Source organism: Hypoxylon trugodes (genome assembly GCF_022578975.1).
Source record: "Hypoxylon trugodes strain CBS 135444 unplaced genomic scaffold F4822scaffold_5, whole genome shotgun sequence".
In the NCBI taxonomy this organism is placed as follows: domain Eukaryota; kingdom Fungi; phylum Ascomycota; class Sordariomycetes; order Xylariales; family Hypoxylaceae; genus Hypoxylon; species Hypoxylon trugodes.
Genome location: NW_026250020.1, coordinates 2549187 through 2575813, shown reverse-complemented (window position 1 = coordinate 2575813; position 26627 = coordinate 2549187). Strand labels below are relative to the sequence as shown.

At 48.0% G+C, this 26627-nt stretch overlaps 8 protein-coding genes across 8 annotated transcripts; 4 read left to right on the top strand and 4 right to left on the bottom strand.

Annotated features, from left to right (window-relative positions):
* Positions 1–5496: 5496 nt before the first annotated feature.
* Positions 5497–11043, top strand: F4822DRAFT_429555 (uncharacterized protein; the record flags this gene model as incomplete). Its single annotated transcript, XM_051461124.1, has 6 exons — positions 5497–5677; positions 5735–5989; positions 6046–6172; positions 6253–6564; positions 6651–7904; positions 7962–11043. The coding sequence occupies 6 exons, from the start codon at positions 5497–5499 to the stop codon at positions 11041–11043; spliced, it is 5211 nt and encodes a 1736-aa protein (XP_051314713.1).
* Positions 11044–12969: 1926 nt separating this feature from the next.
* On the top strand, positions 12970–13933 carry F4822DRAFT_262565 (GPI-GlcNAc transferase complex, PIG-H component-domain-containing protein). Its single transcript, XM_051454598.1, has one exon. The coding sequence runs from the start codon at positions 13070–13072 to the stop codon at positions 13853–13855; it is 786 nt and encodes a 261-aa protein (XP_051314712.1). The 5' UTR covers positions 12970–13069; the 3' UTR covers positions 13856–13933.
* Positions 13934–14011: 78 nt separating this feature from the next.
* On the bottom strand, positions 14012–15679 carry F4822DRAFT_429553 (pseudouridine synthase; the record flags this gene model as incomplete). Its single annotated transcript, XM_051461123.1, has 1 exon — positions 14012–15679. One exon carries the CDS (start codon positions 15677–15679, stop codon positions 14012–14014), a length of 1668 nt encoding a protein of 555 aa, XP_051314711.1.
* A 227-nt stretch (positions 15680–15906) lies between these two features.
* Positions 15907–16928, top strand: F4822DRAFT_262573 (P-loop containing nucleoside triphosphate hydrolase protein). The gene is made up of 3 exons (XM_051454599.1): positions 15907–16142; positions 16193–16418; positions 16475–16928. Exons 1-3 carry the CDS (start codon positions 16075–16077, stop codon positions 16754–16756), a joined length of 576 nt encoding a protein of 191 aa, XP_051314710.1. The 5' UTR covers positions 15907–16074; the 3' UTR covers positions 16757–16928.
* Positions 16929–17023: 95 nt separating this feature from the next.
* Positions 17024–17518, bottom strand: F4822DRAFT_429551 (HRDC-like protein; the record flags this gene model as incomplete). The annotated part of the gene is made up of 2 exons (XM_051461122.1): positions 17024–17329; positions 17387–17518. 2 exons carry the CDS (start codon positions 17516–17518, stop codon positions 17024–17026), a joined length of 438 nt encoding a protein of 145 aa, XP_051314709.1.
* A 358-nt stretch (positions 17519–17876) lies between these two features.
* F4822DRAFT_429550 (uncharacterized protein) lies at positions 17877–18166 on the bottom strand (the record flags this gene model as incomplete). Its single annotated transcript, XM_051461121.1, has 2 exons — positions 17877–18063; positions 18120–18166. 2 exons carry the CDS (start codon positions 18164–18166, stop codon positions 17877–17879), a joined length of 234 nt encoding a protein of 77 aa, XP_051314708.1.
* A 283-nt stretch (positions 18167–18449) lies between these two features.
* On the bottom strand, positions 18450–20004 carry F4822DRAFT_262562 (uncharacterized protein). The gene has a single exon (XM_051454597.1). The coding sequence runs from the start codon at positions 19871–19873 to the stop codon at positions 18734–18736; it is 1140 nt and encodes a 379-aa protein (XP_051314707.1). The 5' UTR covers positions 19874–20004; the 3' UTR covers positions 18450–18733.
* Positions 20005–21229: 1225 nt separating this feature from the next.
* F4822DRAFT_262536 (uncharacterized protein) lies at positions 21230–25534 on the top strand. The gene is made up of 3 exons (XM_051454596.1): positions 21230–21677; positions 21778–23951; positions 24012–25534. The coding sequence occupies exons 1-3, from the start codon at positions 21500–21502 to the stop codon at positions 25077–25079; spliced, it is 3420 nt and encodes a 1139-aa protein (XP_051314706.1). The 5' UTR covers positions 21230–21499; the 3' UTR covers positions 25080–25534.
* Positions 25535–26627: the final 1093 nt, after the last annotated feature.

Here is a 26627-nt window from a genome sequence, read left to right as displayed (position 1 = left end):
TGTGTATGGACGTGTGTGTGTGGGCGGACGTGTCGGTGTATGCGCTGTTGACAGGTGACTCACGAGAATGGAGTCAAGGTGGAGAGTTGGGCAGTTATTATCAACTGCATATGAGGGGCAGAAGCTATCCCAAGAACCCGGTGTTGTCTTGTTGAGTTTCTTCACGAGAGGGATGGAGATGGGTTGGGGGATGGCCGCTGCTGCGTGGGAGGTAATGCAAACCACCAATCGGTGGATGGCGTTCTCTAGTGATCGACTATGATTTGTCGTTTTCTTGGTTGGCCCTTGACCGCCGGAGCACCCTCGAAAGCTTTCGTGGATCGGTCTCGTTTGGTACTCGACTACCTGTTTTGGGCCATTAGGTTTCCGTGATAAGAGTCGAGACACACAGTTGGGCAATACGATGACGAGGGGCAAAAGTGCAAAGACGGAAGTTGTTCTGGCTGAGTGAGCTGGAACGGACGGCGAGATCTGTACCCCACATCCACCGGATCACCTTGTTCGTCTTACTGGTAATTCTGTGACCGGCGTGGCGCCCATTATCTCGCGCTAATAGAGCTCTCTATCATTAATGGGCAGAAACGCAACCTATTACGGTCTTTAAGCTTACCCTTGACCGGATCGGCGCAAGGTCAGCAGACTCAGCCTCCGTATATGAGACAAGTTCAGCTATAAGCGGAGTAAAGGCGGAGAGCTCGATCGTTGTGAGGCCGACTTACTAAGTATTATCGATACAATCATCTACCTTACTTACATAGATTAAGTAGGTGGGCTGGTGGGTAGGTAGTTGGCTGATAAGATGCGCGCTGGCTGCGAGATAGTCGTGACGAGTGCCCGGAGCCCGGAGCTTTCCCCCCGCATGTGATACTCAAGCAAGGGTGAGGTTCGATGCACATCTTATCCATTTTCATGGTGTAGATAGGCTGTTTTTGTAAATCAAGTCTTTCTTGAAAGTCATCACAGACGCGGGGGTTGAATCGTCAACGAACTCTTAAGATGCTCACCTAAGACGATCACATTCTCGATCGCGTTATGTAAATCTATGCCTCATAACCTTGGTATCTACCCGAGTAAGTAGCAATTCGTAACAACACAAGACGAATAGTCTATCCGCATGGTCTGATAAGAAACCGGGACGGGACGCATCAATGTTCCCGTCCCGTGTCCTTCCCGTGGTCCGTCGCTTATATCCTTGAAAAGCGTGGCTTATTCCCTCAGAGAACGTGGTACAATACTAATTATATAGGTGTTGCAATTGCTTTTTCTTAGCATGAAGTTGGTTATTAAAGGTTACTACGATCCTTTCAGTAATTATGTCAACGCGTCAACCGCTACTACGGCAGCGAGGCACAGCGACTTCGGCATGTTTAAGAAATTATAAGGTGTTGTCGTTGGCTACCAATCGAGCTGACGCATGGAACAGGGTGAAGTCGCACGGACATATCACAGCTTAGAAGAGGCCTCAACCTGAGAGAGCCTTGCAGCCTTGCAATATACTAAGGTGGTATCGATCATTTCGTTTATATAACTCGTCTACACCGTTGGTATTCCATTACCAAGTTGGTTCTCTCGATATGGAGGGTAGATGGCAATCCCGACTACGATGAAGAGATTTAGAGGGGAAATGGGGGGTGATCATTCGATAAATATCAGGGCAGCCCCTGGTCTGCATCGTATCTTGGGGTATGACAATATGCAAGGGACTGAAGAGGTGAGGAGAATGCGTGATCGGAACGCCTAGCTACGAAATGAGGCTGCTACTTGACGGGAATGAAACATGAGTTATTTCATGTACCTACTATAATAGGTATTCAGGTGGGTAGGTCAGTCTACCTATCCAGTTAACTCGTTGACTGGATATACCGACATGCTTTCATACAATTTCCATACATGTAAGAACTTGTGAAGAAGGTCGCTTTGGCCGCGACCTCTGCGGGGTCGACATCAGAAATGTTCCTAATGCGCGACACCATACCTGCAACCCCCGAACCGATCCCAGGTATCGGGTTGTACACATGGCTTGAGAATACGAGTGTTCCTGGTAAACTGCCTATGAGGGATTTCACATAAAGTGTTTAAGAAGTTGTGCGAGCATAGAACATGTAATACAAGAATCCCCAGCTTTCTCGACGGATGTCGGTTATGAACCTCTCAACAACACGTGTGTAAGTATGTATGTCTTATGTCTTTTAGTAGGTTGCTGAAGATCTGCATGGCCCTATGTACATGAGTTAGTTTCTAAGCTGTTGGGATAAACAGGCGGCTGACGTTATCGGCATAAGGAAGAAAAAATAATACATTGTCCTTATAATGGTTTTGCTAGGATTCCCGGAATCCGATGTGACGATAGGCTCCTAATAATATGCTCAGATGGTATGCCATCTAATGCCATCCCGTGTCGCTTTGACATATTCATCTGGCTATCTATCTAAGTCATGTACCTACGAGATCTTGCTTCTACTTGATTCATGCACTACATAACTAGCTTGCGTGTTCATCGCAATGAAGCAATATATTATGCATATCTGGATCTGACTATCTTTCCTGATCGAGCTTGGGTTCCAGCTGCTACCAGCCTCAACTTTCCCCATCTTTCCAACCTCGCGCTCTTGAACTACCTCTTTTACTTCGTAACCATTCCTATTTCAACTACAGATACATCTCGTCAGAGTTGACGATTATCTAGCATCGGCAACACGGCATTGAACTGTGGTGTCTCCTAACATTTCCCCCCTAATTCAAGGTTAAGTGCGCAAGAGAGAGGGGAGGAGTAGAGAAGAGAAGAAGCGCGTACCACACGTGAGGTAACGCGGATAGGATGCTGGTACCCATCGGTGAGGAAACGAGAGCCACGACGTCTGATGTACTATCTACCTAATGTAATGTGTGTGTGATATGCGTGCGTGCCGTGTGCACATGGGATGTTGATCTTGCTTTAGGTATCTATGTAGTGGGGTTTATGGTCATGGTAGCTTATGACTTCTTATGGTCAGCTTCAACCTTTTGAAGAAAAATACCCTTTTTCGTAGCTGGGTTGGACGGGCTGCTAGGTTATGGGTTGGATCACCCCTGAAAGAATGGGGTGGGTTAGGTTGGGATTATTCCATCGTGGAGAACGGATAGTGGAGAGAGAACAGAAGGATTAGGTACATGGTGCTAGGTATCCAGGTATCTTAGGGAGGTACCGTACCTGACCATGCCCTGTAAGTTCATGTAAGTGGTGCAAGTGTTCAGGTACGTACCTAAGGTAAATACCCAGGTACCTAAGTAATTGTTGTATAATGCTTTACGAGTTTATTAGGTATGAATTAGTATAAAACAATATAGGAAGCGTAATGCATTACATTATGATCCATTGTCAATTCATGCCTTCTTTTGTTTCAAGGAATTGGTATTTGAGAGGAATTAAAGAAAGAAAAAAAGAGAGGCTGTTGTTATGTCGAATCGCTATTCTAAAGTTTTGACCCTTGCATCTATCTACCAACGAATTGTCTCGTCACTCTTTTTTACCGCCGCGCCAAGCCTTAGTAAATGCATTAGAACCAATCATCCATCCGGCTTAGGGACCCCCTTGCCGACAACTGGCCAATCCTAGGCTGTAACCGCTCTTTCCACTACAGTCGGCGCTACTGCGAGGAACGACGTTCGTCAACATCCATTTCTTACTTGTCCCATCTTGTCCATGCTAACCCACTTAACCCATTTACCTTTTTACCCAACCACAATTCACTATTCGCTTTTTCCTTCACTGCGAACAGAAAATAGCCAAATGACATTCTTTGCGCTAGATTTCCCATTTACCACTTACCACACTAGTACCATCGAATAAGGGGCACGAAACCATCGCTGTTGAACATTACGAGCCACTAAGTAATTACAGGGCTATAAGCTATGGCTGGCGACCTACGCAACAATTCCCGGTTGGGCCTCCCTGTATAGTGGTGCAATGGCTTTCCAATGAGTTCTGAAAGCTCATTGAATGTGAACTGCGCCTTAAAATCTCAGGTCCTTAAACCACACACCCTTCCCCCCCAGATGTTCCTTTTCTCCAAAGGAACTCGGGGCCATACAATCCCGAGGGGAACCGCCTCGCTGGATATCTGCTGATGCTGCAGACAAAAACAAAAAAAAATTGCGCCTCTTCTGCCCGGTAGATTACATGGCCGGACGCCGCGTAGGCCTAATGCGACTCGTTCCTCACCTTAACATCTTGAGAATTCCTATTTCTAGCTATATGTCTAATATGTATGTCGGCAGCCAAGTGGCGAAGCTAGGCGAGCCTCATCGCCCCCAGAAAAGAGGCCCAGTAAGGTCACAGCAGTGCCAGAGATACAGCAATGAAAAAAACAAGAGGCGACGCTAATTATACCTCAACCTCGAATTGTAGTGTACCTATTCATGTACACTATTATACCCTTCCGGTTCTGTCCCTTGTCTTGCATGATCCATCGCACTACTGTACTCAGAACGATTCGATCACCTTGCTACCCTGAATTGCACCCTGTCCACTCGGCAGGCGATGGCTTGATCAGACCCCTGCGAGATACTGCCAATGTATATGTAGAGACCTGGGCTTAGCCGGACCCGCATCCGCTCTAGATATGGCCCCCCGGTTCTTTACTACGTAGTATATGCGATCTGGGCCATTGAGAGCTCAGAGTCAACTCCTCTTTAGGCGCTGGACCTGATGAACAGCGATATACGTCTTATTTGTTCTCGCACACCCCCAAGCTTCGACCGAGCGTACCGTTCCTCTACTTCCTCTCTTAATCCCAACTGCTGCTGTCCCTTTTTCTTTTTTATTTCTGGTATACGACCCAAGGGATCTTCTCATGCAGCAGACAGGCGCCTCCCAAGCCATCCTGATTCAAATATAGTCGCACTGCCGCTACCGTAGCACGCTTCCACGAGTAAATAGTCGGATTAACACGCTTCTGTGCGACGTTGCCGATTTCTTCCCTCCACCTCTTGGGGTCCCTTCTTTTTTCCCCTTATTAACAACATCTAACCTCCACAACCTTCCCTTCCCCCCCTTTTCACCTAGGGCCTAAAAGGAGACAGGAGCATCAGCACCCTTCCGAGCCGGCGCAACATAGCAGCAGTGCTATCGTGGAACCTCGACAACTTTTCTAGGAAGCTAATTTGCGCATCCGGTTCTCGTGGGTTCGACATTGTAGCTCTGGCACGAGGAACGTGGGAAAGAGAAAAGGTCAATTCAATCCGGGAACGGGCAGGTCCAGGTGTTGCGTGTGATGTTCGGGGGCCGAATTGTGTAGCGCCCCCGCTTGCTTGGACACTGGGAGAGTATTATCTCGCGGATATACAACGCAAGTTGAGGTAAGTGATGTGTCCAATTTTAGATTCTTGCGAACCAGCCTGATCTACAAGAGCCTTTCCGCCCCAATTCGCCCACACATACTTGGCAGATGTGTGTGGTCGGTCCATCGTGTTATATTACGGTGGCATTAACACACTGATAGGTGACTAATAGCTACGATGTCGTCTTCGAGCTACCAGACGATGCCGAGGCATCGCAACACATCCACAAGTTCCGCCGGGCGCTCCTCGAGGAAAGGAAAAGTGGCTGCCGCCGAACCGAGAGATTTCACATCGCCAACTGCTCTCGTCAGGCATTTTGAGCCAATAGCAGCGACAGCTTCTATGCTGTTATATGGACGTAAGTAGCACATTAAATCGTCAATTGCTAGACTCGAGAGACTAACTCATTCTATAGAGGGCAGCTCGGTAGTTGTTGCGCATCACGACAGCCTTACGATCGAAAGGCGGTTTTCACGACATTCCGCAGAAATACATCTGTTAGCCGTGGATACGCAAAGTGATATAGGAGCTGGTCGATTGGTGGTTAGTTACGATGCGGATATGACAGCTATCGTATGGGACCTGATGGCAGGAGATGAAGTTGCTCGGTTCGCTTCGTATGAAACCCTTACATGCGCAGCTTGGATGCGGAGTGGAAATGTCGCATTTGGTATGTCTCTTTTGAATGAATATATCGTCGATCCCTAACTAATATCGTGGCTGCAGGCAACACGCAAGGAAATGTTATACTATTCGAGCCCACAACATCAGAGCATATCTCTGCAAGGACAATCGACCAAATACCAATTACAGCCTTAGCACCTGCAGCCGATTGCAGGACCTTCGCCATTGGGTTAGTTCCTATTCTTCTCCTCTCCTAAGTCCGATCTGGTGTAACTTAATAGGACCCCTTTTGTACTAATTCATATAAAGATATCAAAATGGCTCCCTCTTAATTGCTACACTTCAACCGAGGTTTACAATTCTACATAATCTGAGCACGTCAAGGGCACCGTCACCGATTGTGAATCTTGCGTGGCATGCCTCATCGGCGCGCCAGAAGTCGGATATGTTGGCTGTGCAAACCAATGATGGCGATCTTAGGGTCTGGAGCGTGGCGAAATCCCTTAGTAGCGACGATGCTGCCAAGGTAGTCCGAATATTGAAACGCACGGAGAATTATGTTAATGGACCCAACTGGATGGGTTGGTCTAAGAACGGTCGCATAATTCAGTACTCGGAAGGGTAAGGTCCACACCACACCATGCATGAGCGCACACAGATACGCGCGCGCTAAGTTTGTACAATGCTAATGATATCATTCGGCATAGCGAGACACTTTCATGGGATGTTCGAACAAAACACATCACTAATGATGGCATCCCGACCCTTGAACATGTTCGTGGCCTTGCCGTGTATGGACCAGCTGCAACCCTTTTCACCCTTGGTGCCAACAACACCGTCCAACAGTTCGACCTGAACACGCCATCGATGATGGTTGCTAACGTCCAGCATCCTGCTAATCTTTTGCCACCGTCTCCGCCAGTGTCGATCGAAGAGCAGCCTGAGCAAGGAGTCGTGATCATCGGCACATCCGAGTCTGACTCGTCACTTCCCATTAACCCTGAAATTTCCGAAAGTGATGATGATCATATGTCGCCATTTGCGAGGATTGCCCGTGGAACAGATATTACCCCTGAGACACTCGAACAGGAGAGATACATGACAAGGAGCCCGGCGTCCACAAGCCAATCATCGACTGTTTCAAAATCGTCTACCGGCTCCGGCACTAGAGGCAAATACCAGGCTTCGGTCTTGTCACGTGGAATGACCGAGAACACTTACATCTCTGCCGGATCTTCTCTGAGATCTTCTGCTAGGCCACCGTACGGCGATAAGGACGCCTACTCGCTTAGCAGCATTAGCTCTGCCTCGATAACTTCGTCTTCTCGTTCTCATCGTCGACCTTCTCGACTAAGGAATGAGGTTCTGCCCAGTCCCGAGGAGTCTAAGGTCCATGATCTCTTCAAGTACACAAGGAGCCGTCTTCATGATATCCCTTACAAACATGCTCCTTTGGTTGACCAGACTCGCCTCACTAACGATGACCTTCGACGGCAGATGCTTAGCACTATCTTTGGGTGGAACGGAGAGATTGAGGATCTTATTCGTGATGAGATGGCACGGCACCCATTAGGCTCCGCTGGCCGTATTCTTCTTTCGAAATGGCTTGGTGACATCGACGCGGATGTGATGACGGCGACGTCGGAGAACATGACTTCGTCGGACTGGATGTTGTTGGCTCTGAGTGGGATTGGAGGTACTGCCTCCCAACATAAGCTGGGACGAGCATACGTGCAGCGTCTTCTGGAGAGCGGTGATGTGCATGCGGCAACGACAATTATGATTGGAATGGGTGATCACAACGATGCTATTGAGATCTATGTTTCGCACAAGAAGTACATGGAAGCTCTCATCCTGCTTTGCCTTTTCTTCCCTAGTGTCTGGGAGCGACAGACTCAGATTATCAAGAAATGGGGAGAGTTCGCTGTTCAACACGGTCAACAACAGCTGGCAATCCGATGGTAAGTTCTTATGCAACGCTAAGAGTAAAAACACACAGCACTAACAATTTCGAACAGCTTCGCTTGCACTGGAATAGAGTCCACTGAGCCCTGGACCTCACCATCAGCAGCGCAACTGACTTTCCAGAGTATGAACCCGAGTATTCCCGAGGTTTTGAGCCCACCTTTATCTCCTCCTGACCTGAGCCGTGGACCACAACGCAGCATTGCAAAAACATCAGCGCTCAAGCTCATCACCTCGTTTGGTGACCAAGGGAAGAAGTCTAAGTTCTTTGCAACTGGTGGTGACGGAGGCGCGACCCCCATCGCTGCCGGTGTTACGCCAATAGCTGAGTCTGCTGTGTCTCCTGGTGGACGTGACCCCAGCACCGCATTTCTTCGTCCCTCGCAGCGAAGCGCCCTCAATACCCCCGCCAGTGCAAAGCCTACCACACCCGGTGGATTTGGACGACAACGCTTGCCCTCTATTGGAGAGATCCCTCACGATGCTATCCCCCGTGACCTTCGAGAAGGACGGAATCTGCCGACACCGCCAAGCGACCTTGCCCCTGAAATGACCCAAACTCATCGTGCCCAGCATTCTTACAAGGGCTCTCTTGACGAGCAATACAGCGCTGGGCTGTCACTCTCTAGAGCTGCTAGTGCAAGCCCAATGATGATGAAGGACAGCAACCGCCGCAGAGACCCGCCTCCTCCCTCTCCTTCCCCGGCGTCGATTCAGGCGCTGATGCAACAAGGTCGCACGAGCCGAAATGGCGCTCGGGAGCGGAAGCCCGAAGGAATGGAGCTAAGGATTAATTCTATTGAGGCTACGATGAGTGGCGATATAGCTTCCCCTGAGCAATCAGTAGCATCCTCCACTCGCTTCCATTGGCCCACTCGCCGTCGTGGCCCAGGTTCCATTGCCAGCTCTGTTACATCTCAATCTAGTGCAGGCCGAAGCTACAAGACCGACCGGACTGGTCATGGCCAAGGAGGTCGTGGTCTGAATGAATACATCCACAGCTTGGAGGCTGCTCAACATTATTCCAAGAAGCAGAGGAGCCGCGAAAGCAGTCGCCACCGCCAGGAGGAGAGACATGGTCGAAGCCGTGAAAGCAGCCGAAACCGCCAGACTACGCGAGACAATTCGGAGGACAGAGGTAGGGGTATCTCCCGAAACTGGACTCCCAAACCTGCCAAGCGATCACCCACTTCGCCCGTGCCCATGTCCCCCGAGGATCTCATCAACCTAAGCACTCCGCAACATGTTGAATCGAACGAGGAGTTCGAGTCTGGGGAGCCATCCACTGTCCGAAAGGCTAGCCAAATCCGACGATCTTCGCCCCGAAGCACTCGCATGTCCAGCCGTGCTTCCAGTCGAACCGGTCGACAGAGGAGCTTGGAACGACGACCGCCAGCGTTAGAACTTCGCGGCAGGAGTAAGAGCCGTGGTGATGGTTCTATTGCGAGGTCACCTTCGTCGCCATTACCGCTTTCAGCTCCTATGCATTTCCTTGGGGGATCGGATGATGAGGATGACTACCGAGCTGCTGTTGTCGCACAGGAACAGTTCCGGACCAGGCACAACCGCAGTGGCCAGAAGGATCCCGCTTCGCCTGCCGTATCACGGGCTCGCGATCGGTCGCAGAGCCGCAAGAGGAATAAGACACCCGGAGACCAGGACCCGATGCCTGCGATTCAAGTAGCACCTAAGCAGCAACCGCTATTGCAACCTTTGCAATTGCAGTTACAGCCACAGCAGTATCAGCAACAGACGAATGCACCCCGTGCTGGAGACCTCAAGATGATCTCAGCTGAAAGGCAATTGAAGAAAGAGGCTGCAGCCCGTGAACTTGAGGAACGCCGCAAGTCACTTGCGCGCCGCCCCTCAGCGCCACCGATCCCTCACCCAGATGACTTGTCCCCAATTATTGCTCGCCCACCAAGTGCCTTTGAATTACCTCAGACCACTTTTATCCCTCACAAGGATATGCCCGCTAGAAGCCACACTGCTGATCCCCACAAGAGCTCACACACTCGCAGCGGAACCGTCCCCATGATCGGTCTGCCAGCGACGCCCAGGGCTATGCGTCTTCAATTTGAGACAAGCAAGTCAAGCAAGTCGAACAAGCACAATGTGGCCGTACCTCCCATCCCTGCTGCTTACAAGTCCTCTTCATCGCCGTCGTCTTCAGGACAACCATCTCCTGATCGCCCTTTGAACATCAGCAACTCTGCTAACAACTCACCGACCAAGTCTTCCCCAACTAAGGTGTCAGAGGCAAACGCCGAGTCAACCCCGCCGTTGACTCTTCTTCCATCTACCGTGTACTCGCCTCCCTCAAGGCCCAACATCGCGCGATGCATGTCCGCTCCTATTCCCGAGGAGGGAATGCAGGCAGGTGGTCAGCAACCTCGACGGGGTTCCGTCTCAACTAGGAAAATGAGCGCGGATGCTACTGCGGGCCTGCCTGGTATTGAGGAGAGATTAGGAGCTGGCCGACACTCGAGACGTACGTCCCGAGATGACCAAATCCCACCTCCGCCTCCACCACCACCAGTTCTAAAGGAGCTTCAGCATCTAGCTACCCCGCCCCCTCCACCCCCAGCACCTCTACCCGGCGCGAGACCCAACGTATACACGCAACCATCGGGATCTGGGACTATTGAGATCGTAATGGACGAGGACGAACAGCAGCAACAGAACATCCCACCACCTCCACCACCGCCTCAACAAGAGCAGCCACAGCAACCTCCTCCCCTAACCATTGTACCCGTCTCCAACCCTCCTTCGTCGGCAGCAATAGCCGTCTCCCCTTCATCGCGTAGTGGGCGTGGACACACACGTGGCAGTAGCTTTACAGACAACAGTATCGCAGGGCGCATCAGCCGAGCGACCGAGCGCATGCGGTCTGCTAGTCGCGGACGCACCAGCTCGATCCTTGGAAGCCGAACTAAGTCGCCCGATACCGCAAATATGCCATATGAAAGCGTGCCACCTCCTGTAAGCATGCACAACAACGGTGGTGGGTATACTTCGCCTGTTGATAGGCAATCCCAACAGCTGCAGGGAGTTGAACGACATCCTCGTGAGGTCCGCGCCGCGTACCAGGAACGCGAGTTCGGCAGTGGGTTGCATGCTAGTGAGATGATCTAAAAGTGCCTCGGACGTCAATGAATCATTCCCTCCTCAAAATCCTCTACTCGACAACTCATCCAAATCGTCGTTGTCTTTATATCTCTCTACCACGCCTTCTTATTCATTTTCGCTATTTTGGACTCACTTATGACGCATACTTATTCGCTTTTTGAATTCTTCTGCATCTCTTGCATCCTTTTGCATGGCGCCGGCGTTTTATATATATACTTGATATACACATGTATCTATCTTGTTCTTTTCTTCCTTCGCACCGATATTCGGCTTCATTCCAATTGATACCACTTCTTCCTCGGAATTCGACTTTTTGTAACGCCCGCCATTTTGAGCTTTTTTTTTACTCTACGCATGCCTACTACGTTAGCAATAACAGTGTTTCGCTTCACGGCTTAGGAATCCTGGGGAATGATTGTATTCGAACCTACCTAATGGCAATGAACCGCGGGTGGGGAGTTGAGATTTGGAACGACGTTAATACCACTTCATCTTTTATTTTTTTGACAACGATGCTTCTTTTACCTACCGATTGATCGACTTCTTCGCTTCTGATATGCAACTTGTATACTTCTTTTCTTGTTCTCCGACTCGAGACGGGGATTGACTGGAAAAAAAGAGATTCGTCAATACCCCTTTATGTTTATGACCTTCACGTGTGCGAGCATGGTGGATGGTACACCTTTTGAAATCATCACGACTTATGACCTGTTTTGGAGATGGAATGGATGGATGGATGGACAGATATTAAGACAACGAGGGCAACTACTTTGGATGGTCAGAGGAAAAATGAAACCGTAGAGGACTACTACCTACCTTACCTACCTTGGTACGTTATGGTGGAACGAAGGAGAGGAGGATTGACGAGGGGGATGTGTTCATGTACAGAACGAAGGCAGCAAGCAGCATATCTGCATGGCTATCTATGATCATGACCTAACCGAACTGGAGAGAAAGAGACTTAAAAAAAGGGGACGAAAAGAATAAATAAGTCCCTAAAAAGAGAAGACGCGAAACTAAAAACAAAAAGTCTGACGACTAAGAATGGTGCTGCCTCACGGCATACTGTTATTTTTCGCTTCTTACTTTACCTACCCCGCCTACCTTACTTACCTATATGACGATGTTGTTATTGTTACGTTTTGCTTGCTGGTCGAGGGTTGGTGATTGAGGAAGTAGTGGTTATGCATGAATATTTCCTTGGAGTATGTTGTTACATAGTATTATACCTCTTAGTTATTGCGTATTTACCTAGGTAGTTAATTAGGAGTTGATTCCTAATTTTGATTTGACCGTTCGTTTAAAGTAATATTTGGTGATGTTGTGGTGGAACAACTCCATCCTCAAAAGTTGACGATAATGACGTTGGGGTTCGAATCCCTTCGTAACTGCGTTTTAACAAACAAAAAAGATTATCTCTGGTAGACGATTAAAATAGTGAATATCCAGCATCTAAAATCTAAAGTTAGATAATTTTATACCCTACGTAGGGGTGGTAGAAAATGATAAAAATGCAAAAAATAACAGAGTTGACAATCTCCATCGCTTTCCACTAGCCCAAATCCCCAGGCCAACGTGTTCCGCCACACCATACGACGGTGGAGATACTCTGCAGAGTGAAACCTCCCTGAAGTTTGCTCTCCATTTCCTAGGATTAACTAGTCAACACTGGTTACCCAAGTGGATAGATGATCACCGCGGTATTTGCAGCGGGCGCGGCCCGGGGGTTCTTATGGAATTGGGATTAGCGGAAAGCGAATTTCAAGCGCCTTCGCCCAATTGACCATTACAGTCAAGAAAAGTTGCTTTTACTTTGGCTTATATACCATGTAAAGGAAAAACTCCGGGTAAACTTTTGATATCGGCAGTTAGAGCTCCGACTATTTGCAGGCCCCACCTCCAATTAATCTTCGGGATAAAGCTCCTTGTCGACTTTCAAGCTCCCTAGCTTTGAACTAATTTCGATATACTATGTGCTGATACTTTCCAGGCAATGATTCTTCGTTATAATGCGCTATAAACCAGTGCATAAATGTTAACAACAATACCATACCTGCGCATACGGCGCCCCTCGCCCACTACCGCTGAATTTGTCGTTTCAACACTCCCACCACCAACTATAGCACTGCGACTCGCTCTCACTGCCGTATACTTCGTGCGTCTCGTGTTAGGCCTCGCTGTCCTACTCTTGTTATATTCAGCTTGGGCCCAGAGCCCATACTCCCCTGCTTCTGCGACAACGAACCCTCTAGACCCATCGCAAGCACCTACATCGCCAGCATATGCAGATACCACTCCCTCCGACACTATTGCCCCCAATGCTGCCGCATCCAATTGTGTCACAAACGACAGCCCTCTGTTCTCTCTTGCTGGCCTCCAACATACTCTACAAATAGTCCTCTGCTCCCGCGTAGGGACTCTCTCTACATCCCTCGCAGCCTCGATTCCCCCCTGGGTTCTAATCCCCACCTCGCTCGCTACGCTTTACCTCTTATCCCTACGTGTCGGCATCGAAGAACGACTCCTCGTCCTCCGCGGTCTCGGGATCCAGACGAGTTCTAGCGGTGCGACTATCTTCAGTTCCTTAAAGACACGGTTTATACCCACCGACAAGATACAAGATGTCCTGATCAACGAAGCCTTCCGCGGGTTCGAAGTCCGGCATTATTTGGTCGTAGTTGTGGAAGGGGAAGAGCATGTGGTAGTTGTGTTTCCAAGATTATTACCGCGTCCGAGGATCGTAGAGAAGGTTTGGAGGGGTGTGAGGGCGTGTCTGCATGAACACGATGGAGAGCTGAAGCGTGATGGCAAGAGTTAGAGACGCTTGCTATTATCGGAAGAAATGAGTAATATAGATTGGGTATAATGAGATTGGCGTACGGTATGGACTTTTATGGACTATGATACCCCAAGAACGCTGCGTAGCTTAGATATCTACAATGCACAATGTGTTATATTCTCTTTTTGAATTCTCCTATTCAGCTTCCTCCTCTAGTGCCGCTACTTCTGGCGGTGGTTCACCCGCCGCCGCTGCAGCCTCTTCCCTTTTCCTTATAAATGCTTCCCTCATATCCGCCGCGTCTGCGTATCCCTTCCTCCTCGCTTCCTTGTCGAAGGTTTCTTGTGGCGAAGGAAGTCTCGGCTTTTTCAATAGTGGCTGATACTTGCCAGCCAGACGCTCCTTATCACCACCTTCAAATATCCTCGTCGTGGTGGTGGGTATATGCAATGGTGCTTTGGGGTCTCTACGGAGGTTGATATCCGCTTGTGAGGACACTATATTTAGGAGCTGACTGGCGAGCAACTCGTCCATTTTCTTTTCACGCCAGTACTCCCACACACCACCCAAGAGACCCGTTATTCCGTGCTGGTACAGGGGGTTGTCCTCACCTACATATGCCCAGTCGAGCGCATTCTGAGGTTTCTCGGGCCTAGGGAATTTGCAATCCCATAATACTAACGGGATTTCGTCCGCAAGTTGATAGTTTGGTCTTCGTGGCTCGGCTTCGATGTCTAGAAGCCTGTCTATCACCGATGGGTCTTCTAACCCCTGACCCACCATAAAGATAACCGATGCCATGCATCGTATTTGATGCCATAAGAACGCAGTTCCTCGCACGTGGAAATAGTACACCTTAGGCAACTTCTTCAAACCGGCATCTGACGTCGACGTAGGCTTAAACTCATCACGATCTAGGAACGGCAGTGCCGTTTCCGCATCCTCGACCTCCACTATATCCGCCTCAAACACTTTTCGCTCGAAATTGATATTAAGTTTGCTCGGATCGACTCGGCAGAAATTTCGAAAATCATGAGTTCCCTCAAATTTCTTGGCGGCCCGTCGCATAGCCTCAATGTCTAACCAGCCGCCCTTTACTTTGGTAGTAGCAGTCCCAGCCGGGTTCTCGAGGCTCTGTGGATATGGTGCGAACGCCGGTTGCGTGAAAAAGTATCGGTATTGTCTTTCTCGGCAATCGTGCCTCGCAGAGAAATCCGCCGCTGTCGTGGGGCACCACGCTAGCATCCTTATATCAGGCGGTAGGAGTTTATTCAAGATCCTGCAATACGGCAACTCATCCGTAAAGTCATCGAACTCGCGTTTCTCCTCTGCCGCACCACCCTCCCCTTCCACATTCCCACCATCTTCCCGTTCACCCTCTGGCGCCTCCTTAGGCAAAGGCCTATTACTCCTCACCCTCACAGCAATGACCTGTCCAAACGCACTCACACCCCGATCCGTGCGTCCACACTTCGAGTACTCGCAACTATCCCAATCAACTACATCAGGGTTTTCAGGGAAAATAAGACACGCTTTGACAAACGCCTTCCACAACTCCTCTTCGATCGACGGTAGATTGGCGTGGACCGCGAACTCGAAGCCGCCGTACCTTTTGCCCAAGTATGCGAGTTTGAACGCCACCAGCCGTGTTGAGTATTTGGATGAATCGATCTTGCGCTCTATTTTCTTTTTCTTTGGGGGGCTGGGTGTAGCATTATTAGTACTAGACCCCTCTGCTGCCGTGGTTGTGGTAGAATCCTGGTTATGCGTCTCAGCGCGGACGAGATTCGCTTCCAGCGTCTGTATGCGCTTTATGAGAGCATCCTTCGTCCATCTTTCATACGCTGCTTTCTTTTTATCCATTTTGACTCTAAGCGCAATCAGGCCTGTTGAAAATCCGCATCGGGTCTCTCGACGGGAAATAGTAGATATGAATCCAGACGTTAGAAGCCGCTGGCTATAACATTTCTTGAGGGATTTCATTCATTCCCGCCGCCAAAATGTGCCCGTTGTGATGAGTCCTTTAATGCTCTAGTGTGTTCGTGCCTGAAATATTTATGAGTAAAAGCTGTATGTCAGTATAATAGTGGGCTTATCGATAGTGGTACTCACTAAAAGGCGGCTTTAAGTACCTGGAAAGCCCCGGAATTATAGCGTAACATGCTGCATCTCAATTGTACCTATTCACGTTCACCTCGAGTTCTCTACAGTTAGCTTAGATTTTTATCAAATTCCAAACGCTTAAATCGTTATCATTGATGGATGACGTGGTAGTCAAGGTCCTCCTTCTCGGAGATGAGAAAGTAGGAAAATCAACATTTCTATCGTATGTGTAGGTTCCAGCCCAGTACAAACCCCTTTGCTAATGAACTGTAGACGAATTAGTGGGGGTAGCAGGAGTCTCGATGGTCACGCCCAAATCACTTTATTACGAGACATAGATCAGCCATTTATTTTCGAAGTTACAAATAGGAGGCGCAGATATTGTCTAGAATTCTATGATACGTCTAGTCCAGAGGACTGGCGACTCCTGCAGCCAGATCTCGTCTTGATATGCTATGATATCAGCCAGAGGCTATCTCTCATCGACATGCAAAGAGTTGTGAGTCTAACCCAGACCCCATCCAAACCTTCATGCCTCTAATTTCGCCTTTCTAGTGGATCAAGCAGGTCCACAGCACCTTCCAAACCAGCGATGGACTCCCTATCATGGTCGTCGGCCTCAAGAGAGACTTAAGGTCTGAAGACGATCCTAACGGTATTATATATCCTCAAGAAGGATACAAGGTGGCGCAAGAGATGAGGGTCGATAAATATGTTGAATGCTCGGCTGTTACAGGGGAGCTTCTCAAGTTGGCCTTTGAGGAGATCTGCAATACCGCTGTAAAGACATCAACCGCGGATGGCGGGCAGAGCGAAGGCGGATGTGCGATATTGTAATTCCTTGAGACGGTGGCTGTCCTGTATATCATCTTGCCGCTTTTATCGATCGTCCGGAATCCGGAAATTGGTTCATATTGGCACCTTGTGTGACCAATATTTACGCCATCGGCCCCCATTGACGAAACCCCTTCCGTAGTTTTAACAGCAAGATCCTGTGATACCCCATTCCGTTCATAGAATAACTTTTTTCGGTATCGCATCATACAGAAATTTTAGTCGTGAATTATCGGATATTTAGCGGCATCGCGGAAAAAATTGCTCCCGTCACTGACCGTCCTCAACATCTCCTTGGCCGTCTTCTTCCAGCTCCTCGGGGAATTGCCCAAGAATCTCGGTAGTAATGTCAATAATTTGTTGCTGCTCATCGCTGCTAAAACGGGATTCCATATCTTCGATAACAGTATTCAGAACCGGAACGTTAGTTGGACGAATGTTTAAGAGCATAATTAATTCTCCTTTGCTAAGTTGGTATTGGCGCAATCTCTTGATCATCTGGGGAATAGCTGTAGTATCAAAAGGTAAAGGTTTCTGACTCAGAGGACCTGGAGGCGACTCAAAGTATTGCAGCACCTATGCTTGGATTAATGAAAGTGTGTACGTATGCAGGTGAAATAAAGCCAATCTTACCTCTTGACGTAGTGTTTCAAGATTAGCAGGACCCTTGCGCTTTTGATCTTGATATTGCTTCGCTTGGTTGTTTAGAAATGTGTAGACCTCGACATTGGTCAATACGGCTGATTGAGCTTCTAAAATCTTCATCGTGACCTTTTTTTTTTCGACACCACCCCAGCGCAATAATAATTGGTGAAGATTTAGGAGAGTGAATAGTATTGAATGAAGATGGGGATTTAAGAAATGAGTTCTTCAGTGTAGGTAAACCTTGCCTTGTCACGTACTGTGTGCGAAGTTTGTAAATTGAATGGTCTAATTCTAGTTTAATTTTCTTAGCAAGTATCGATGTACATTCCGATCGCACCCCACCCATCGGCTCCACTAGCAATTAAAGTTCCGTCCGTTCGGATAGGTACCTAAAAATAAGCATTTAGGTGTCCGTGCCGATATCTCCAGCTCGAGTTTCCATCTTCCGTACATTATCTTTATCCTCTATTCATCTTCATCAGCCCTTCGGTTTTCCAGCTTTATCATATTTCGAACTCCAAGATTCGAGATAATCCTTGGCCCTCTGTAGGCTATCTTCGGGGTTTTTAGGCTTCTCACTAGCAACCAGTCGTTCGGTTACAGATGTTGGTGGGCTTTGTAGATATTTGTGTAGGCTATGGGACACGTTTGAAGTCTGAGGAGTTCTGTCCAACAATCGTTAGTAAGTTGGGTAGCCTACTTAGAAGATACGGTAGCCTACTTGCTACTGTCAGACAGCACGATCGAGGGGTCGGTTCTCATCGACATCTGAGTCGTCACAGAGTGTTCAGGCGGTGATTGCTGATATCATCCAGCCAAGTTAAGTCTCCTCATATTCACCGCCCTTTGAATATATATAACTCATAGCTTCTATCATTTCGTTTGTATGAATACCATTTGGACACAATTGTTTCCCTTCGATTTGCTGGTCTAGACATTTCATCGATGCCAGAGTGCTCATAGAAAGGTCCAAACATAAATCCAGCACAATTGTGTTCCTAGCAAGCGTGTAGAAAACACTAGCAATAACTTCACAGCTGTGATTCCGCTTGAATACCCCAAGCTATATATCATTTACATGATTAAATCACAATTGTGCTTTAGTTATGGTAACGGTAAGAAATAATTCGCTGTCTGGTGTGAAATTATGTCGGATCAAGCAGTGCAAGAGCACAATGGTGCTTTACAACTTTGCGGGCATCACATAAATGTAGCATTGCACGGAGACGTAGGCACCTGGTAAACAATGAGACCACGACACACCATGAGTTCCCATAGTATCTTCGGTTCACAATTGGGATATGCGTGAATTTCCTTCAATTTTGATCTTTTGAATCATTGTAGGCCGGCTCGAAGCCGCTGTAACTGGCTCATTATTCCATACAGCGGTCTACTCTCCGCCCCACCATTATCGGAATTGGCGGCAGCTTTTCTAGAGTTATTGTCTAAATCTGCTTTGTTATCACGACGTCCGTTCTGTTCCACTTCTCGCAACAATTCCTTGTGTCTGTCTTCGACCATCTTAGCCAGACCGTCGATGAATTTTGTTCTTCCTTTCTCCTCTGCCGTCCCTTTCCATACTTTTGTCAACTCTTTTAGCTCTTCTATGCGATGAGCTGCCTTTTCAATTCCTTCCACTGGGTCGCTACTTTTAGCTAGTAGGCCTGATATTTCCTCTTTAAGTTGCCTGAGAACTTGTTGTCCTTTTTCTTCTGTACTGTGCGCCTCCACCCCAGGTTCCGGCGCTGAAACAGACAAGAATGACGAACCGACCGAGAGTTCCGAGGGTGGGAATACAAATTCCATAGCTTCACCAAACGTCTTAACAACCGTATCGAGCCGGGAGCGTACTAGTGTCAGGGTTTGTAGTTGGCTTATGTATTGCGGGTCTTGACTGTTATTGTCTTGTGGGATAGACTCTAGGTTCGTCGGAGGCTTCGCTTCGGATTCGCGCCTCTGCGTCGGTTGGGCGGTTCCACTTGCCTTGGTATCGGGGAGTTCCCGTATACCGTCGGGTATAAACCTTGTGACTTCTTTGTGTAGGCCATCTGATAGCGTTTCCGATAGACTTAGGGTCTCGCCGCGCAGCAATTCCACTTCATATGCCAACCTGCTCCCGCTCCGTAGTATATCATCCGTGAGTTGTGTAAGGGTATTCGTCAATCTCGTCGTATGGGCGTTCAATTGGGAGAGTTGCGTTTGAGCTTGTGTGGATAGCTCTGCTAATGGAACTGCGGCATCGGTCGTTCGTGTCGACGCGGACGTGGTCTGGAGTGAGGGAAGCGAGGCATTGAGATATTCGGCGGGGTCGAAAGATGGCGTTAGGAAGTTTTGGAGAAATGGGTCGGTAACATAATGGGATCTAGGCTGCGCCGGTATTTTCGACTGCTGTCTTGTATGATGCGGCAATGCTCGAGAAGAGCTCACGGAGCTATTTTGGCGCCGCCTACCTCCGGATTTGGCATCCCAGGACATACTCTCGAAATTGGAAATTGGAAATTGGACGCAGGATAGCCCTCAATGCGGCCCTCCAAAGTTTATGTGTATTCGAATTATGAAGTTTAAAAGTTGGCTGAGAAGATTGGATCATCCATGAAAGAATCTCTACCTAAATTGGCATTGTTTAGCGGAGTTAGTGGGGCTACAGCTCACTGGTACATATGTACCCCCCAGCTAGTGTAACCCCACAGGCGAACCAAGTCAGACCCCACCTACATATCCCGCCCCACCGGGTTGCCTACAACTAGGTACCTATCAATGGATATCGATCTGATCGAAGTGATGTCAGCCTACCTTACCTTCCTACTAAATACATGCAATACCAACGGATTTACTCAAAGCCTTACCATCTATTCTTCATTTCTATCTTGGTGATTTCTAACTAAATTTGTATTCTTGTCTGCTAAGACGTTACTTACGCATTGCATACATCCAACCGTTTTATCTTGTCCGAAAAAGCAAGAATTTCTGTTTGTGCTCCAAGCTTACTTAGGTGCCTAAGCGTGTTGTTTCGGTCAGATGTCTCCATATGGGATTTAAGATGCCTTACCTGAATTTTTGTGAAGACTAAGAGAAGAGGGGGCCCGCGTACTAATGGTGCCTTCCTCATACCTAGGTACATGATGGGTTCGGATACTACTTATATGTACGTCAAGGTTCGCCGGCGTGGTCTGTGGGTTTGAGCCTAACTTTCGACTTCAGACATTGGCCTGTGTGCACTTCCGTTTTTGTTTGCCTTGACTTTATTATTATCGTAAGGCTGAATGAGTTCGGTGAGGCAGCCTTACCCACCGACTAAAGCCCATTTATACTTCAAAGCAATGAGCCTAGGAAACGAGAGAGACAATTTCACATTCATCCACATGATTCTTCTTCTCGACGTTGGCACTTTACCTTATTCACCACTCGGTACTGTTACGTGACGAGGGCCTCCTACCCATCCGAGATTCACTAGCGCTAGTGGTCCACGTAATTCGCATTTCAAGCACTCGCCGTTGACGCTTCTCCTCGATTCGGGTTAAATTCTGGCATACTTGTCGAGACATCAAGTGCTTTTTGTTCACTTCATACCTCGGTATCCATCTACATAAAGTCGTAGTGTGTGGGCCAGACAGAACAATCCCATTCATCGCCATAGAGGTCCTTAGGGCTTAGCACTGTCCTCTGTTGTTGTGCCGCCACCTTTTAATAGGGTCCCAGCAACCCCCCAATCAACCCTCAGATACAGTACACGAGACGAACTCTACGACATTCATTTCCTTCTTTTATTTTTCTTTCCACAATACATTGTTCATCTTACAAGAACTCGTTTAGTCAAGAATTAGGTAAGCTTCCTTTCTTTAATAAGTCGTTTCGTATTTCTAACTTACACAAACTACTGTAACTCGATATTCAAGCAGAGAGGAAAGACATCGCAATATCTGTCTAAACTGTACACTGCTCTTCCCCTCCTTCATAATTCAATGCTCAAAGCCTACATCTATACACACACTCTATATCCTCAAGAAAGTTAACGCAAGCTACTAATACTAATATTACTCCACGGAGTAGGCCTTCTGGTTGGGGAATATTTAGGATTGACACCTTCCAACGGGATCCGCTATGACGCCGTCAAAGGCGAGCTCTCGGTTCCAAGCCGACTTGAAGTCGGCCATGGAAAGGAGCCATCCCGAGATCTCAGACGTCAAGAAGGGGGATGCATCAGACGAGTTCACCTTCATATTCAGCTTTCAAAGCGCATCCGGCCCCTTGCGAGTCAAAATATGTGTACTTCCACAAGGTAAGTGTTACCATATCCATGCATCGCTGGCGAGATTGGGTACCGCCTACTCTACCATCCACTTATGACGATGTAAATCTCAATACTAACAACGAACTAGATGTTCGAGGCTACCCAGATTTCAATTGCTTTCTTGCTTACACCGACAACGACGTGCCACAAGCGGTCGCACAGGTACTAGAAGAATCCTTGGTCGAGACAAAAGGCATGAGGGTTGAAAAATTCCTCGATATAATTTCTAAGAAGATACGGATTGCTTTGGAACCTGAGATAGAAGAAGACATTGCAATGGTGGACCCAGATGGCATAGAGTCAGACGAATGCCCTATAGACGACACCGATGACGACGCTAGTATCGACGACGGAGATGATGACAATATCTATGATGATGCTTTTAGTATCCAAACGTTCCGTATTCCACAGGCACCCAGAGTTTCTCCTCTCCAACCAGCTATATCTCTCTCACCCGCGCTTTTAGGGCGCGTGCGACGGGATCTTCGGTCTGTGGTTGACGCGGGGTTCCACACGGGGAGGGTGTATGGCCTAGAGGATAAGAAGCACGAAACTGTCATCTCGATTTCGATTCGTGTGAACAAGCTGGGTCTCTCAAAAGAGACGCGTGAGGCGTGGGACCTTGCATCGTCGGGGTATATTGTTCTGCTTATTCAATACGTTCGAGGATATAGGACATTCGAGGACGTTCTCGAGCGGTCGGTCGGCTCCGCCTGTCTGAAGTTTCGCCTGAGGAAGTGCAACAGCAAGAAACCGCCAACCCAACAGGCTGCTGAAACGTTTTCGGGCGATAATGTTTCGTTGGGAGGCCCAGAGCTTTTGCCTACTTGGATCAGTGCATCGATCGAGGAATTCATGAATAATGAGTTTATACCGTTATTGAAGATGAGGAAACGCTATGGTGGCTCCTGGGAGTCGGCGAATGAGTTGTTACGCTCCCGAATTTTCGACCCGGGAGTTGACTCGTTGCCCGATGCGGCTCCGGATCATGTTGATGTAGGGGAAGCAATCGGCAACAACATAGAGGAGCCCACCAACGAAGCAAAACTGCCTACTTGTATTGCCAACGACCACTTTCTAAGCGATGGGGAATTATCCTTACCGCTCCTAGCCGCACAATTTGCCTTAAGGTACTTAGTCAGATGTACTGACTACTGCACAGCCTGTCATCGAAAAATGGAAGGCAATTTTGAAGCAATAAAGCCCTACGTCTGCGATAGACCCCTGTGTCTTCATCAGTACATGAATCTAGGGTTTGGACCGAGCATAGATTCTGAGATTATTAACAGGCCTCAAGTTGTCGATCTCTTAATCAGTTTCTGTTACGCTAGCATATGTTGTGATGCTTATTCTAAAAGAGTCGGCATGCGAGAATTTCCCACGGGGTTGGGCCTACAAGTACCAAAAATCCGACTTAAAAAAGGCTCTACCACATACTCCAAAATTCATGGAGGTGAGCTTGTGGACCCTAAAAATGTCGTCTTCAATTGGGACGAGTCTACAGCTATGCTACCACCAGAGGACGACAACATCAATCTAAGCGAAGGCCAATGGGTCGTTATCGTAACGCAAACGGGTGCCGCAGGCACAAGTTCGCCAACAATCGTACTACACCATGCCCATATCGTATCAAGAAGCGGCTTGATTCTACTATTGGACGTTGCATCACGACATACATTGCCTTATATGAGCCGCCCCATTCTCGATGGCACAACGTACAAGCGTCAGACACCAAACGAATCGTCGGCCTCTCTTGTGTTGTACAATGATGACTTGGATGATTTAAATGACCAATATGAACAGGCGTTTTCTATGATGCTTGTACTTGCAGCCTTGCCATCCGTAGACGATATGAGATCATACTTGATGAGTAGCGGCTCTCCACCCCTGAATAAATGGGGTCGGATGTCACGAGGTTCCGTGGACTTGTTACGGTGGATTGTGGCTTCAAACCGATCATACATTGTGCAGGTTGACGACACTCGATCTCATGAGAGGATTCGCGGTGTTGAAGGCTGGATACAATTCAGGTTTGCTCAGGGATCTCGAGAGAAAGAGGTACTTTTTAACGAAGCTCTGAAAGGTATCGACAAACCACAGAAGACGCTCGTTGCATGGCATGGGAGTGCTCTGGAGAATTGGCACAGTATTATTCGCCAGGGCCTAAACTACGACATTTCCCTTCATGGTCGATCTTTTGGTAATGGAATTTACTTTGCTAGAGATTTCGATTACAGCCGTACCTACACAAACTCGGCTCACGTAAGTGCTATAACCTTGAACCTATATAGAATTGGAAGGCGGTTCTAACATCTTTGACAGATGGCTATATGGCCCCAGTCAGCTTTACAGGTACAGGGAGCCATCAGTTTAAATGAGCTCGTCAACGACACCAACTCATTCGTGAACACAAATCCCTTCTTCGTCGTACAACATTGTCACTGGACCCAATGTAGGTACCTTTTTGTTCAAACCACAGCGAATCCAGCCGGAACCAACGTCAAACAAACCACAAATAAAAAAACTCAGGGAGGAGGTATATACGAAGTCCCGAAGTTTATACAGGATCCAGAATGGATTGCCACGGGCCCAAAGAAAACACGTCTGGACATACCCCAATATGCGATACGCTTTACACACGAAGTACCGGCGGGTTCTTTCACCGCGGATATGGAGGAACCTGAGATGATCACTAGTGACGAAGATGAACAAGACGCCGAATTCCTCTCTCGTGATGACGGCGCCTCTGCAACGAAGCTAACATGCGAAACCAATTTTTGCCCTGGAACCCTTGACTTCTCTACGCTTCCGCTGTTGGCGGAACCCTCATTTGCAACTGGTACAGCTCAAAAGGCTCTTGGATTGGAGCTCAAGAAGCTGGAGAAAGTTCAATCATCGACACCTCTTCACCAACTCGGTTGGTATATCGATTTTGACAAAATCGATAACATGTTCCAGTGGATCGTGGAATTACACTCTTTCGACCCAGATTTACCTCTTGCGAAGGACATGGAATCAGCAGGCGTTACCAGTATTGTCCTGGAGCTTCGCTTTCTGCGTGGCTTTCCAATGTCACCGCCGTTTGTGCGCGTTATTCGCCCTCGGTTCCTCCCGTTCATGCATGGCGGTGGCGGTCATGTCACAGCTGGAGGAGCTATGTGCATGGAGCTTCTCACGAATTCAGGCTGGTCTCCAGCCAACGATATAGAAAGTATTTTACTGCAGGTCCGCATGGCTATTTGCAGCGTCGACCCCCAACCAGCACGACTAGAGAAACCGCTCAACAAGAATAGGCAATATAGCGTCGGAGAGGCAATCGATGCGTACATCCGGGCCGCTGCAGTACATGGATGGGAAGTTCCCGATGACTTCCGTAGCATGTCTGCCTAAAGACTATATACCAAACAGCTGCTCGTGGTCGAGGGCTAGTTTTCGCGCTCGCCTACTTGGTTTGCATGCTTTATTTGCATGATCTACGCACAAGATGATGGCCACCAGTCTAGCTTGCCTTGGTGGATGGTGTGCAACATTGTGTGTGGACAGTAGCACGTAACAAATATACGGACTCTGTACTTCTACACATAAGAAGCCACGGCAGATAGACAATAGGTATACGAGGCGGTGAGTTCGCTAGTGGATTGTAAGTTACATATATATCTACGCGAGGTGGTGGTTAGGACATTTATAGACAATAGGAAAAACAAAAAAAACATACGTGAAACAGACAAATGCCGAATTTCTCCTTGTGATTGCTGAATGTGCTCGGATATTGTTACAATGAGTCCATCGAAATATTTATTAGTCGGCAGTCAGTCAGCAAGGATACGCCTTCAATAAAAATGTTACATCCCTTTCGTTGTTTTGACCAACTTGCCTCTCTGGCAACACAAGCACTTTAAATATCTAAATTCACGCTCAGTCTTTCCGACAGCTGTGCTTATTATTCATATGAACTATTGAAGATTATGTTTCTGGTCTACTTTATTTCATTCGCTTTCTATACATTTCTAGCCTCAATATTGAAGCATCGCTGCTATGCCGAAGTCAACTACGTTACTACCCCAATACACTGGAAGCAACAGTCACACTCAAGGCGTTTTATGCCACTATGCATTACTGAAACGTTTGGTCACCATGGTTTTGTTGGCGTTCTTGCTGGCGGGTTTTCTCGCTGCACGGCGATGGAAGGTTAGTATAATGCTGATCCTGGTATATCCGAGGAGGTTGCTAATGGTGATAGTTATTTGAGTATAAGTTCTCGTCTATAACTATGCCGTCGATGGAGGAACTACAGAACCACTATTTCGTGGTAACGAGACCTCGGGATTTATTTGAAGATGAGGACTACGGTCGGTATCTCGTTAGATGATGGGTGAAGGGATCTTAGGCTGTCGAAAATTTCCTGCCTAGGATTATGGTCATTGCCCTACCTGGATTCCGCCCGCCTACTGAGGCAATGGGGAGGGAGAGTAATGGAGGAGGCTGGAGGCTGTGTTACCGAAATTCGAACTGTGGTGCGGTGCCTAGATTGAGAACGAGTATGCCGTGTTAAGGGAGTTACGAGCCATGACTCAACAATAAAATTAAGGATGGTCACGATGCTGCCGGTAAGATGGTATAAGATTCGATTTTGGATAGGATGCTTTGAAGGTGTGAAGTTCGGGCGAGCTTTGGTATCGAAATATAAAAATACGTTCCAAATAAGGACGTGCAAGACGAAGGTACGCATCTAGATATGGTCCTAATTAGGAAAGTGGGGTTCTAGAAATAACCAGGGGGCTGATCTGCCGCGCTTTTAAGCCTATCATCTGCCCTGGCGCGAGTGCACGAGGTTCCTGAGCACAAGTACGTACTTCCTTATCGGTATCGCACTAGCTGGACAGCTGGCGCAGGGTAGCACAAATAGACTTTCGGGGCTTGTAAGTGAAATCAGCTTGG